At 48.8% G+C, this 15,552-nt stretch overlaps 1 protein-coding gene across 1 annotated transcript in view; it reads right to left on the reverse strand.

Moving 5' to 3' along the window:
* Positions 1-15,552, reverse strand: part of LOC115197918 (zinc finger protein 385C-like) — a 185,294-nt gene that overhangs the window by 96,363 nt on the left and 73,379 nt on the right. The window contains exon 2 of the mRNA XM_029759601.1: positions 10,031-10,372. Within this exon, the coding sequence (XP_029615461.1) occupies positions 10,031-10,372 (342 nt within the window). The remainder of the gene's footprint in view (positions 1-10,030; positions 10,373-15,552) is intronic.

Genomic DNA, 15,552 nt, shown 5'->3' on the forward strand with positions numbered 1-15,552 from the left:
GAAGCATTAGTAAACATTACACTCACACATTTAAAAAAAAAGAATATAGACATTTCAAATGTTCTCTCTCTCTCTCACCTCAATCTCTCCTCCTCTCTTCCTCCTCCAAACCTCTATACCGTACCTCTGTTCATCCTGCGCTGTCTCAATATGAGTCCCCAGGGAGCAAAACACTCACAGGGAACCAGGAATGAGACAAAGCCACTAGTAAAACCACGCGTCAGATGTGACGGAGGGTAAGTGTGTGTGAACGTTGGGCTAGTACAAACTTACAATGGCCATATATCATGTGTCCATTACTGGGCAGCCCATCTTCACTGGGTAAATGACAATGTTTCTCTCTCTCTCTCTGTCTCTCTGTCTCCCTCTCTCTCTCTCTCTCTCCTTCTCCCTCTCTCTATCTCTCCCTTTCCCTCGCTCGCTCAATCAGTCCTCTTTCTCTTATTCCCCTCTCACCACCTCTCTCCCCTCCCTCTCAATTTGCCTTTTTTTGTGTTCACCCTTCCTCATCCATTTGCCTCCCTGTCTTTCCTTTACTCCTTCCCCCCTTTATCATCCTCTATCTCCCTCTCCCACCGCCCAGCACCTCTCTCCTCTACTACCCCTCTATCAGAGGTAATAAGCCACTCTGGTGTAATCTGGGTCTTCTTAGTTGACACATTCATCCCAACACACTCCTTCAAAAACATATGACATGAGCTGCTATCTGATCAATGTACCTGCTCATCATGAAGTCTGTTGTGTTGCCTCTGTTAGCAGTTGATGTTACTCTTCGATAACACAAACCCCAAAGCAAATCAAGGGGAGGAAAATGTATTCAAAGAGGAAGTGTTATGCTGAGAGGTACAGTTGAAGTCGGAAGTTTACATACACTTCGGTTGGAGTCATTAAAACTCATTTTTCAACCACTCCACAAATTTCTTGTTAACAAACTATAGTTTTGGCAAGTCAGTTAGGACATCTACTTTGTGCATGACACGATTCATTTTTCCAACAAATGTTTACAGACAGATTATTTCACTTCACATAATTCACTGTATCGCAAATCCAGTGGGTCAGAAGTTTACATACACTAAATTGACTGTGCATTTAAACAGCTTGGACAATTCCAGAAAATGTCATGGCTTTAGAAGCTTCTGATAGGCTAATTGACATCATTTGAGTCAATTGGAGGTGTACCTGTGGATGTATTTCAAGGCCTACCTTCAAACTCAGTGCCTCTTTGCTTGATATCATGGGAAAATCAAAAGAAATCAGCCAAGACCTCAGAAAAACAATTGTAGACCTCCACAAGTCTGGTTCATCCTTAGGAGCAATTTCCAAATGCCTGAAGGTACCACGTTCATCTGTACAAACAATAGTACGCAAGTATAAACAGGTATAAACACCATGGGACCACGCAGCCATCATACACCCCTGTAGCTCAATTAGTAGAGCATGGTGCTTGCAACACCAGGGTTGTGGGTTCGATTCCCACGGGGGACCAGTATTTAAAATGTAATAAAATGTATGCACTCTACTGTAAGTCGCTCTGGATAAGAGCGTCTGCTGAATGACTAAAATGTAAATGTAATACTGCTCAGGAAGGAGAAGCGTTCTGTCTCCTAGAGATTAATGTACTTTGGTGTGAAAACTGCAAATCAATCCCAGAACAACAGCAAAGGACCTTGTGAAGATGCTGGAGGAAACATGTACAAAAGTATCTATAGCCACAGTAAAACGAGTCCTACGTCGACATAACCTGAAAGGCCGCTCATCCTATTTCAGGTTCAATGTATAAACAATGAGAACTTGCCATGTAGCTCTGAGTCCCGGACTGAAATTCCTCTCATGTCTCTGACCCAATGATATTACAGAAAAAAACAGTATTTCCATTGACCGTTACTCTATTGACCTCTCGTCCTCTGCGTTGTGTATTATCTTTAAAATATTCTTACACCTTGAATTTTTCTACTCAAACCCACTGTGAATTTCTAATTGTTGTATATTTGACGAATTTGTACATTTCCTCTGTCTAGTGTGTTCTATTTATTTGTTGTGTTGTCCTGTTCACTGTTACAATGTTATGCCTCTTGGCCAGGTCGTTATTGTAAATGAGAATTGGTTCTCGATTGACTTATCTGGTTAAATAAAGGTGAAAAAACAAATTATGGGGCCTGGAGTATGGATAATAAGCTGCAGGGAGAGAGGGGGAAGTGAGGCTGTGCCCAGAAACACAGCCTGTGCCCAGAAACACTGCCCAGAAACACAGCGTTTCTTTGGGCTTTCTCACCAAGGGCCTGGGGTGGAGGGGGTGGAGGGCTGGACATCTCCCAATGGACTCCAGTAGCAGGGTGCAACCAAACAGACAAGGCTGTTATGATGACTAGACATCCATTACAAACAGAGAATGTAGCAGGATGTTGAACACAAAGATATGTCATTCTATGGTTGAACACTGCATGAGGTCGGTTTGATAAGCGAGAAAATGCATTAAAAAGGGAACTAAGGAAATGCAGGGATTGATATTAAATGTGTCATTTAAGAAAGTGGCAGAATGTTCTATTAATTTGACAGAGCGCTGTGTGACAACAAAACCCTTGGATATGCTTTGGATATTTATACTAGATAATAACAGATAGTGAGTACAGCCTTGTCTCCACAGACAGACAGACAGACAGACAGACAGACAGACAGACAGACAGACAGACAGACAGACAGACAGACAGACAGACAGACAGACAGACAGACAGACAGACAGACAGACAGACATAGGTAAACAATAGACAGACAGACAGACAGACAGACAGACAGACAGACAGACAGACAGACAGACAGACAGACAGACAGACAGACATAGGTAAACAATAGACAGACACACAGACAGACAGACATTGGTAAACAACAAAGACAGACACACACACAGACAGACAAACAGACAGACATGGGTAAACAGTAAAGACAGACACAGACAGGCAGTGCTAAACAGTAAAGACAGACAGACAGACATGGGTAAACAGTAAAGACAGACAGACGTTTGGTGGTCTATTCCTTCTCCTCTCCCTACGGTCTCCCTGCTCCAGACTTTTCCCGCTCCACTGGGTCCTGCGTGCCGATCCGGAACACAACCTTTTCCCAGAGTCTAAACCGGTGGGAGACGAAGGACCAAACCCCAGGGCGAAGGGGGCAGAGACAGAGTGCACGGCTAAACGACTACACAGCCAAAGTGTTTGCATATGCTATGAGGAGACAGGGAAGGTTTCTGTATTAGAGATTATATTAGAGATAGTCTTTCGCTGGAGTCTTCTACAAGCAGCATAGGGATATATTATGCAGCTGACAGATTGACAGACACTTCAGATGGACCAATCAGGGACTGACTAGCCACATGTGGTAATACCCAGGCCTTAAGGTGTGCCTCGACGCTGCTGCAAACAACATGACACATGCACAAACGTCCACTCACAAACACACACACACACACAACACACACACACACACACACACACACACACACACACACACACACACACACACACACACACACACACACACACACACACACACACACACACACAATGACACACACACACAATGACACACACATGTCCAAAGGCACAGTGAGCGAGGAAAGTCATTTCCCTCCACAGGGAAGAAATAAAATGGGAAAATGGCAAGGCGGCACAAAAATAAAACGCAGATGTGCAAATGCATTCATGCAGAAAATCCCAGCCTTTAATCCAATCCCTCACGCTTTATTAAAACAGAGCGAGAGAGAGAGACAGAGAGAGAGACAGAGAGACAGACAGACAGACAGGCAGACAGAGACCATGATGAGACACACACTGACTCACACACGCATACACACACACATCACAACAACAAGCTTTATCCTAGGCCGTGGAGATAGGAGAAAGATCAGAATCATGAAAGAGGTAGAGGCAGTCTCTCTCTCAGTCACACACGCACGCACGCACGCACACACACACACACACACACACACACACACACACACACACACACACACACACCACAATAGCACGTTTTCTCAAAGCTCGAAGATATGAAAAGAGATGCCAAGCAGAAAATAACCAATAGTAACTCAGACACAGACACAGCCTTTACTGTGGTCTGAGCAGCCACACCCTCTAGTGACATCAGGTCAAATGAGACCAAGCCACACCCTCTAGTGACATTAGGTCAAAACAGACCAAGCCACTGTCCCCCTCCTCCCTCCCTGCCTCACCCCAAATAAAGAGGAGGATGATCTATCCCACCATGCATCTCACCCACGAGTTCGTGGACCTGTCCCGCCCCGGCAGACTCTACGTCAAGGGAACGGTATGCCTCCAACACCCCCTGCCCCTTTTAATTGGCTTTCAAAATATTTTGGGAGGCGCTGGCTGGTTGGTGTTGCCGTCCTTGAGCGGGGCGATGGCCATGCTAATCCTAATTAGAGGGGATTATGGTCTGGTTCCCTCAATAGACGAATAGAGACCATGGTGGCTGGTACTTTATGGGGCAGTGGTGAACAGTAGGTCTGGGAATTGCCAAGGACCTACGATATGTATTGCGATTCTATATGTATTTGCAATTCAATACTGCAATTGTATTGCAATTCGATGTTCCAAACATATTGCTCACTATATATCTGCTGCAGAGAGACAAGAGAGAGCCAATACAAAACTAGTTTTGGAGATAAAAGTGCTCAAAACATGTTGGCTCACCATTTAAAACATTGAAAAAGAATATGGAGAACAAGCTTTAGGATGAGAAACACCAGAGTTTACAACATATTACAGTACATATTAAATGAATTCTATGGTTTTCAACTTGACCATAGATGCAGTAAATGGAACGCAGACGCTGCATTGATCAGACTGGGCCCATTCAACACATCCGATCCAACAAAGTGGATATTCCTCAAACTCGTCATGATTTATGTATTGTAACAGACCCACAATGTAGTTACTTAAGTCCGATTTGGATATATTTGGCTGTTTTTGCTGCATACCAAGTAGAAGCCGTCCCTTTTTAGGTTTAGAAGAAGTGACTGTTTAATGCTAACTCCCTTTCGTGTAAGATGGTTAGCATAACTAGCATACAAAAATGACTGATGGTACTCAGTCGTTTTTAACTGTAATGCAGTTGATTGGGAATGATGACATGTCCATACAAGCATTATACTCGGATTTGTACCTCAACGCAGTGTGAAAAACACATATAAACAATAAATGATAGTCATTTAACAGACACTCTTAGCGAGAGCGACTTGCAGTAGTGAGTGCATACATTTCCATAGTTTTTTCCCCCCGTACTGGTCCCCCGTAGGAATCGAACCCATATCCCTGGCGTTGCAAGCGCCATGCTCTACCATTCCTTTGATTGGTTGAGTTCGATTTACCTTTTTACCACATCTATATCGCAATGATGTCATAAAGGAGGGTGGGGTGACATGCTAGTTATCGTCAACCTAGGTAACATGTTGGATGCCCTCTGTGACATCATAGAACCCTATGGCACAACAGTCCAATCAAACATTCTGAACACCACAACTCGCCTATCTCCGTAGAGAGTGGTTGCTTTTTGAATTTGCTCAGCCAGTTTATTGATTGAGAGATGGCTTTGTACTCTATCAGTATTCATTTGTTGGTGCATGTAATCTTGGCATTACAACATCTGGACGGCAAGGCTTTTCGGGACGCCCTGATTCCCCCCATCGGCATTAGGCAGTGGGCCAGCATGCCTCACATCGAACTGAACACCAGCACCATCAACTTCCATCAACAACCCTGGACCAAACAGAACACCAGCGAGACCACTGGACACAGTTTGTACAAGTGCCCCGGAGAGGCTTGTGTTATGGTCAACTTGGAACCCAATGCTACCCGGGTAGCTACAAACAACACTAACCGACTCAGTGGCCTTGTGGTTAGAGTGTCCGCCCTGAGATTGGAAGGTCAGGTGGTTTATCCGCGGTCGAGTCCTACCAAAGACTCTGAAAATGGGCATCGATGCCTCTCCGCTTGGCACACATTAAGGAGATGGATTGGGGTTAAGGCCCTGCGACAGACTTGTGTCCTATCCAGGGGGGATACATCAAGCTGCCTCATGCTACAGAAACAGGAGATAGGATCCTGCCCTGTGGGTCATTGTGGCTCGGACAAGGCCACCACCACCCAGACCAGAAACAGTATTGACCAGAAATACAGAGACGTTAGTGCTTTGCGCCAGACAACCAGTGATTCTACGGCCAGCCTCAGAACGCCTCGCACCCGAGTAGCTGAGCTCAGGAGTAGGGAGAGAGCGGGAGCGAGCGAGCTTGTGTGGAAGAAGATGGTGGAAGTGATTAATGGGGCAGAAGAGAGGAGGATAGAGGCTGCAGGCTGCATGTTTCTGGCTCTTTGCTGCTGGTTGTACGGCATGGGCCTACTGCTCACCTTCAGTGTCAGTGGACTACTGCAGGTAATGTGATGTGAAGGAAAGATTAGGGGAATGAGGGGGTCTGAGAAAGGCTTTAGGAACAACATTAGACTAGGTCCAAATAGTGACATTTACCAGTGCAGTTATATATACTGCTGACATTTTACTTAATGTACATGCCACTATAAATACTTAAGAAAACACCACAATGTTATCAATACATTTTACCTTGGAGCATGAATGAAAATAAGTATTTGTTTTCCTAATAAGGTTTATTTTATTTCCATAGATAATGGTTGCATTAGAGCTCCAAGGAGATGAACACAAGGAGAGAGGAGCCGAGAGGAAGACAGAGGGCTGTAAAGATGCTCAAACCGCTCCCGTCTGGGTGACCCCCCGTGGTTCAACTAAGAAGAGAGCCCGCCGCCGCCGTCGGTCCAACAAGGGGAAACACTGAATAACGTGCCCATACAGGACATTGTTCATCTGCATTCCAAATAATACAATATCATATTTTCTAATAAATAATACTTGTTTTCGCATCATGTGTATCTCAGTTGTTATTTTGTTATAGGAGTAGTTTGAAGAGGTTTGGAAATGACTACGAAATGACCACGGAACGTAAAAAGTATAGTAGCCATTTAGAATATGTAAAGCAAAATAACACAGAAAGAAATAACACATTTCAGTTGATTTAGAAGACACAGTAGGGGCTTATACATGCTTATCACAACTAACAATGCATTATACCTGAATGCGGTAAGTAAAGTTATATCATCATATACAGCTGAAACTGAAATTAAAACCTTTTTAGATTCACTGTGGTTGCCCATCACCCTATGATGGGGTTGAGAGAGAGAGAGAGAGAGAGAGAGAGAGAGAGATTATGTGTGTGCGAGAGAACGAGAGAGAGAGAGAGCAGAAAAGCCTGGACCCTCTGTCAGTTCAGTGAAGCAGAGAGGAAGGGTAACACAAGCTGACATGGAGAGGATTCTTTCAGAGGCACACACACACACACACACACACACACACACACACACACACACACACACACACACACACACACACACACACTCACACACACACACACACACACACATAAACAAACACACACAAAAACACACAGGAATATACATTTACATACTGTAAACACACATCACACACCCTTCAACATCCACACAGATTGCAAACATCCACACATGTTTGCAATGTGTGTGTGTGTGTGTGTGTGTGTGTGTGTGTGTGTGTGTGTGTGTGTGTGTGTGTGTGTGTGTGTGAGCTGAGGCCGTGGGCCTGTGGGAGTCAGCAGAAGGTGAGCACAGATAAGGCTGCATGATTGTGACTGTGTGTCAGAGGGAATCTGCACCGTACACCACACACACTCACACACTCCCTCCCCTTCTCTCTCTCACCCCATCTCTCTCCGCTGCCGGCGCTGTGCCAGGGTGCTGGGGACAAAGCCTGCGTGTGTGTGTGTGTGTGTGCGTGCGTGCGTGCGTGCGTGCGTGTGTGTGTGTGTGTGTTGCCCTAGCTGACCCAGGTCTTAGACAGTGACGGTCAGTGGCCACGTCAGGCCTCATTCTGCCCATCCTTCTTAAAGACTGACTGGCCACCAGGCACTGGACTGGGCTGGGCTCTGCGTGCCGGCTCACTGAAGCAATGAAGCAATCAGGAAAGGGAAAGGAGGACCGTTGAGGAAGAAAAGAAGGACGTCCACATGAGCAACACACCTGCAGGCAGCATGGCTGCATTACTAAGCCGACTATTCCTCGTGTGACTACAGAGAGGGAGAGAGGGAAGGTGGAGGGTGAGAGAGAGAGAGAGAGGAGGAGAGGAGAGAGGGAGGGTACGAGGGGAAGGGAGAAGAGAGGAGGAGAGGTGGTATGTTTGTATGGGTGTATCGTGATCTCTCTGCTTTCCAGATTACTGCTGTTACACTGTGTTTACACACAGCCATCACAGGTGTATACTAACTGCCAAAGCCAGTTATCTGAACGACCTAAGCGGGTGACTATTGACTGTTTGTGTACCTTCCTGTAGTGCTGAGTCAGATGTACCATGGTTCCCCAGGCAATCTCAAGGGCTGTCTGGCCCCACTGCTGCCCCCTACAGGGTTGGAGTAGAAACACACTGCACCACCATGCCTACAGCAGCCTGCCAGCAGCCTGCCAGCAGCCAATCAGGGCCAAATAATCTGTGGCCATGGCAAGCGTTGCCGTGCTCTCCGTTGCTATGTAATTATGTGCTATTTGTACGAGATTTCTGCACCTGAAGTGGGTCAGACTAGTTTTCATGCGGAGATGTGTGTGTGTGCATGTGTGTGTGTGTGTGTGAGAGAGAGAGAGAAATAGAGATAGAGTATTCAAGAGTGAGTGATGAGTGTTTGAGAGCAGATTCTCCAGGTCGGTGAGAGTGTTTTCGAGCTGCGTAGGACGGTTACAAGTAAAGAGAGAGTGGGAGACAGAAAGAAATAACCTCTGAACATGGAGCCAGTTTCACTATGTGTTCAAATCTACGGGGAAAACCTGCTCCTCCACTGCAGCCACTGCTGTAGCCACCCTGGAGCGAGCAGGAACCAGAACCATCTAAAATAACCAGCAATTAATTAGTCAGCCAATTAATGACTTAACTCAGCTTTGTTCTCCTCCCTCTGTGTCCAGCCTCAGGCTAGGGAAGACTTTATAGCACCATGCACACTTCTACACTATACACACTTCCATACACACTTCTAAACCACACTAGTACTCCTGTACTGAGAGCCATGGCACAACACAGCTATACAGGTTGAGCCAGTTTGCTACAGCAGGAAAATGATCCTGCAGCAACAGGACATGTGAATGAATATGTGGATTATAATTAATCAACATTTTTGTAGGGGTTGATATAAAAAAGAAAGAAAAGGAAAGTCATGTCTGAAATTTCAATGTGGGGATTACAAACTTCAGAAGCCTTTTTAAACCTGAAATACAATTCCTGCATTGCAGGAAAGTACTCCTGCAACAGGGCGATCAAATTAAGATCCTACATCTGTAGCAGCTCTCCACGTTCACTTGTCATGCTCATTATCACAGCGTCCACTTAGAAATGTACTGAAAGTATGATGAAATAGGTAGAACACAGTACCGATACACCTTACTAGGTTATATAATGCAGCTTGATGTGCCACTGGGGGGTAGAACTCATATTCACACTTTGTCTAAAGTGTGCACACTATCATTTCTCTCCTCAGCTGGTAAGGGGGTACAGAGGTGAGCAGCCTCAGAGTGTTATATTAGAGTAGGGTACTGTACACTCTTAGAAAAAAGTTTTCTATCTTGAATACAAAAATGGTTCTTCGGCTGTGCCCATAGGAGAACCCTTTGAAGAACCTCTTCTGGTTCCAGGTAGAACCCTTTTGGTTCCATGTAGAACCCTTTTGGATTCCGTGTAGAACCCCTTTCCACAGGGGGTTATACATGGAACCCAAAAGAGTTCTACCTGGAACCACAAAGGGTTCTACCTGGAACTGAAAAGAGTTATCCAATGGGGACAGCCGCAGAACCCTTTTGAAAGCCTTTTTTCGAACAGTGTAAAGGGAAGAGTAGGGTACAGCTCCAGAATAGTGCAGAAAGTGGGTGGGATGTCCTACCTGTGTTGCCGTGCTGGATCTTCCCGTTGCTTATCTGTTTGAGTCTCTTCTGGTGAGACTTGCCGTTGTAGTGTATCTGGGCCTGGGCTGGGGAGTTGAGCTGGATGTTACACACGTCACACAGTGTGTAACTGCGCTGCTTCCTCTCCCTCTTGGGCCTGCTGTGGTCAGAGGAGGGCAGGGCGCCCCCAACTGGTCCTGGCTGCTCCCCCAGGACTACACCCTCCTCCTGGGGGTCACAGCACACCTCGCTGTCCACAGACAACCCCATCCCCACTCCTAACCCGCTCCTGTCCTCCTCCATCTCTAACACAGAGGGTGGGCTGAACGGACGCTTCATTCCTGAGAGAGGAGAGAAGGATTTGTTATTTATTATGCCGTTAACCTTTGTTTTGACTAGGCAACTTGACGGAGAACACGTTCTCATTTACTGCAATGACACGGTGAAGAGTTGCAGGGAAGAGGAGAGAGTGAAGAGGGGAGAGAAGAGGACAGAGACGCGAGAGAACAGAAACGTGGAAAGAGAGGAGAGGAGATAGAAAAGGGATAGAGATGAGACACAGCAGAAAGGATGAGAGAAGGTATCGAGAACAGACCAGCGGGGGTAAGAGGTGAAGGATCAGGGCCAGTGGATTAGAGAGGCAGTGCTCTGTGAGTCTGAGGTGCCCAGTATCCCAGTGGTATAACGTTGTGTTAGAGCACGGACGTGTGCCATCACGATACAACATCACCTGCCCTCCGGGCCTCTGTGCGAAGCCCCCCTGTTAAACCAACACACAGACACTGCACACGTGGACAAACAACACACCCACGTGTGCAAACACATGAACACGCACATGAAACACACTCGCACATACACACAATGACATACTATACACACAGACACCCATACACACCCACAAGAACACTCACTACCTATGGACTACCCAATCCCATACTAATCATAGATTGTATAACAACATAGGAGGTGACATACTGCAGTTCAGTATGTCACCACTGGGGGGAGACAGAGTGCTACTCTCTGATTCTCTGAGGAGCGTGCTGTGCTATCTATCAGTCAAGCTGCTTCACTCAGAGTGACTACACCGCCTGCTTGCTGTGTTAGCCTGCTATAACAAAGGCTCTAACAGTGGGTCTGTCTGTAGTCTGTCTGACTCTGTAGCACTGTCTGTCCACTCTACGCTAAGGAATGAGATAGGAGCAAATAAGGTCCCCACTGTGCAAAAAATGGTTGAATCAACATTGTTTCTAAGTAATTTCAACCCCCAAATGAAATGTGATGACCTATTCATTTCAACCCAAAAATGTAATGTGATGACATTGAATCAATGTGGAAAACTGACTGATTTGCAAAAAGTAATCAACGTAAGAGAATTTCGTATTTTTTTTCAACAATTTTTTAACCTTTTAACCTAAATCCAATGGCAGGGTAAAAATGTTGGTTGATTACACATTGAATTCACTTTACTTGACAACTCAACCAAATGTAAATCAAAACCAGACGTTGAACTGACTGTGCCCAGTGGGACACTTTTTTGCATAGTTTTTATGTAATCCGTTTCCTGTTAAAAATAGCAGGTGTAAACTTAGCACAGGTAGTAAGCATTGGTACATCTGGCCCTGTATGAATTAAGTCTGGGGTATTTGTAAGACCAATAGTTACAAAAACAGAACACAAACTGTCTTATGAAATGTGTGCGAACCCTTTTGGCTCTAGTGAACAATTACATCATAAAAACCTAACAGAAAAAGTACATTCCCAGACAGATGAGGGCTATGTGATTTAAAAAGGCTGCCTGAGCACGTCTCAACACTTACGGTACACGTGGGGGGGGGGGGGGGGGGGGGGGGGTCTCTCCTTCAAAGTAGATCCACACTGAGAGAGAAAAGTCCTGTGTTTGTTTATTCTCTCCCTCCTACTCTCTCCTGCCATAAATACATGAAAAGGCAGCTCTATAGAATCCCTGTGATGGATTGAGACGTCAACATGTGAAAAGCCCCCTGAAAGCCTTTTGCCTACGCGCAGATTTATTTACGTACTGGATACACACAAACCACTCACACACACACCCAAACCTTGGAGAAACACACGCAGTTAAACCTCTAAAACACACACACCTCCCCCTCCCCCGCTCACTCACACACACACACACACACACACACACACACACACACACACACACACACACACACACACACACACACACACACACACACACACACACACACACACACACACACACACACACACACACTAGAGGAGGTATGAAAGCTGCTATTCACATTGCCAATCTGGGAGCACTCGAAGGCTCCATCAGATGTTTTCTCAAAAAGCTTTGAGCATTGCCCATTTGAGGCAGCCAATAAAGAAATCTCTGTGGTCCTTATACCACACGACCCAACCACCCCCTGCCAAACTACCAAGCATCCCTCACTCCAGCTCATTGAAAAAAATGACTTCAAAAAGCTATACATTATTCATTCATAAGCACATGGTACAGTAGTCTTTCACACACCATCTATTCCTGCTAACATGTCCTTGTAACAAGAATAGGAGCATTAAGACAAGTGGGGGATGCCTGAACACTGAACACCTCCAACAGCTGAATGTTAGAGGGCAGCTCTAACACAATCTGTGGCCCCTGAAAATAACCTACTGGGTGGTGGCCCACAAGGACCAAAGGTATATGTTTCAGTGTGAGGTATTAGGCGGGAGAGGCCTGAAGATGTCTGCTGTGTAGAGAGGGATGAACGCTGGCTGAGAGGGGCAGAGGGTGGCAGGGGAAACCCACGGGGAGAACGGGCAGTGCCAGCCTTGACACGTACCCTGCTTCCTCTTTGTGGCATGCCCCCTCTCCCCCCTCTCCCCCTGGCACTGGGGGAATCATCAATCACGGAGCTGATCTCTCGCTGAATGACCCGGGCTCACCCGGCATAGCGGCTCAGAAATTAAACCTCTACTTACGAGCCTGTCTCTGCTGTCCAGTGAACCTGAAATACTACCACCCTGGAGGAGGAGGAGGGAGGAGCAGCTCTCCCCACACCCAGCCCAAGGCTCCCCTCTCTGGGCATGGAGTAGGGGCAAAGGCCCTTCCTGCCTGGTGCAATCAAAACCCGGCCCCCAAGTAGACCCACACAAACACAGGAGGCATGTCAGCGCCTCTTAAATTCCCCTGAGGAGAGCAGAGAGCACAGAGAACACGGTGAACACACGCTCCCTACTACAGAACACACACTCTCACAAATAGACACGTTTGACCTCCACTTTGCTTCTGCATGAATAAGTAGTAAGTAGTATACAATTCAGCAAACATCACAAACAAACACATCCATTCAGACACCGCCAAAAACAACCAGGCAGACACACCCCCTTTCCCCAAAACACTTAGGTTGACCTCAACTACAAATAAAAACAACAATTCCTGCCTGCAGAGAGACACACACACGTACCCCCACCCTCACACACACGCTCCCACCCCCCTCACACACACGCTCCCACCACCCTCACACACACGCTCCCACCCCCCTCACACACACACACGCTCCCTCCACCCTCACACACACAATCCCACCACCCCATCACCACTGACACACGCTCCCACCCCCCCTCACACACAACGCTCCCTCCAACCTCACACACACGCTCCCACCACCTCCACACCACACGCTCCCACCCCCCTCAACAAACACGGCGTCCCCACCCACCTACCCCCTCCACACACACGCTCCCACCCCCCTCACACACACGCTCCCTCAACCCTCACACACAGAAACGCCTCCCACCACCCTCACACACACGCTTCCTCCCCACCACCCTCACACAGGCACGCCTACCTTCCCACCCTCACACACACGCTCCCCCTCCACCATCACAACACACGCTCCCTCCACCCTCACAACACCGCTCCACCCCCCCTCACACACACGCTCCCACCCCCCTCCACACATACGCTCCCCACCCCCCTCACACACACGCTCCCTCCACCCTCCACACACACGCTCCCCTCCACCCCTCACACACACGCTCTCCACCCCACCTCACACACACGCCCCTCCACCCTCACACACACGCTCCCCCCCCCCCCTCACACACAAACGCTCCCTCCACCCTCCAACACAGCTCTCCCAGCCACCCTCACACACACGCTCCCTCCACCCTCACACCAACGCTCCCACCACCCTCACACCACGCTCCCACCGCCCAACTCAAACACACACACGCTCCCTCCACCCTCACCACACGCTCCCACCCCCCTCACACACACACACGCTCCCTCCACCCTCACACACACGCTCCCACCCCCCTCACACACACGCTCCCTCCACCCTCACACACACGCTCCCTCCACCCTCACACACACGCTCCCTCCACCCTCACGCACACGCTCCCACCACCCTCACACACACGCTCCCTCCACCCTCACACACACGCTCTCTCCACCCTCACACACACGCTCCCTCCACCCTCACACACACGCTCCCACCACCCTCACACACACGCTCCCCCCCTCACACACACGCTCCCACCACCCTCACACACACCTCCCTCCACCCTCACACACACGCTCCCTCCACCCTCACACACACGCTCCCTCCACCCTCACACACACGCTCCCTCCACCCTCACACACACGCTCCCACCACCCTCACACACACGCTCCCACCCCCCTCACACACACGCTCCCACCACCCTCACACACACGCTCCCACCACCCTCACACACACGCTCCCACCCCCCTCACACACACGCTCCCACCCCCCTCACACACACGCTCCCACCCCCCTCACACACACGCTCACACCCCCCTCACACACACGCTCCCACCCCCCTCACACACACGCTCCCACCCCCCTCACACACACACACACTCCCACCCCCCTCACACACACACACGCTCCCTCCACCCTCACACACACGCACCCCCACCCCCTCACACACACGCTCCCACCCCCCTCACACACACACACCCCCACCCCCTCACACACACGCTCCCACCCCCCTCACACACACACACGCTCCCTCCACCCTCACACACACGCACCCCCACCCCCTCACACACACGCTCCCTCCACCCTCACACACACGCTCCCACCCCCCTCACACACACGCTCCCTCCACCCTCACCACACTCCCACCCCCCTCACACACACGCTCCCACCCCCCTCACACACACACACGCTCCCTCCACCCTCACACACACGCACCCCCACCCCCTCACACACACGCTCCCTCCACCCTCACACACACGCTCCCTCCACCCTCACACACACGCTCCCTCCACCCTCACACACACGCTCCCTCCACCCTCACACACACGCTCCCTCCACCCTCACACACACGCTCCCTCCACCCTCACACACACGCTACCTCCACCCTCACACACACGCTCCCACCCCCTCACACACACGCTCCCACCCCCCTCACACACACGCTCCCTCCACCCTCACACACGCTCCCACCCCCCTCACACACACGCTCCCACCCCCTCACACACACGCTCCCTCCACCCTCACACACACGT

Source organism: Salmo trutta, chromosome 1 (assembly GCF_901001165.1).
Source record: "Salmo trutta chromosome 1, fSalTru1.1, whole genome shotgun sequence".
Classification (NCBI taxonomy): domain Eukaryota; kingdom Metazoa; phylum Chordata; class Actinopteri; order Salmoniformes; family Salmonidae; genus Salmo; species Salmo trutta.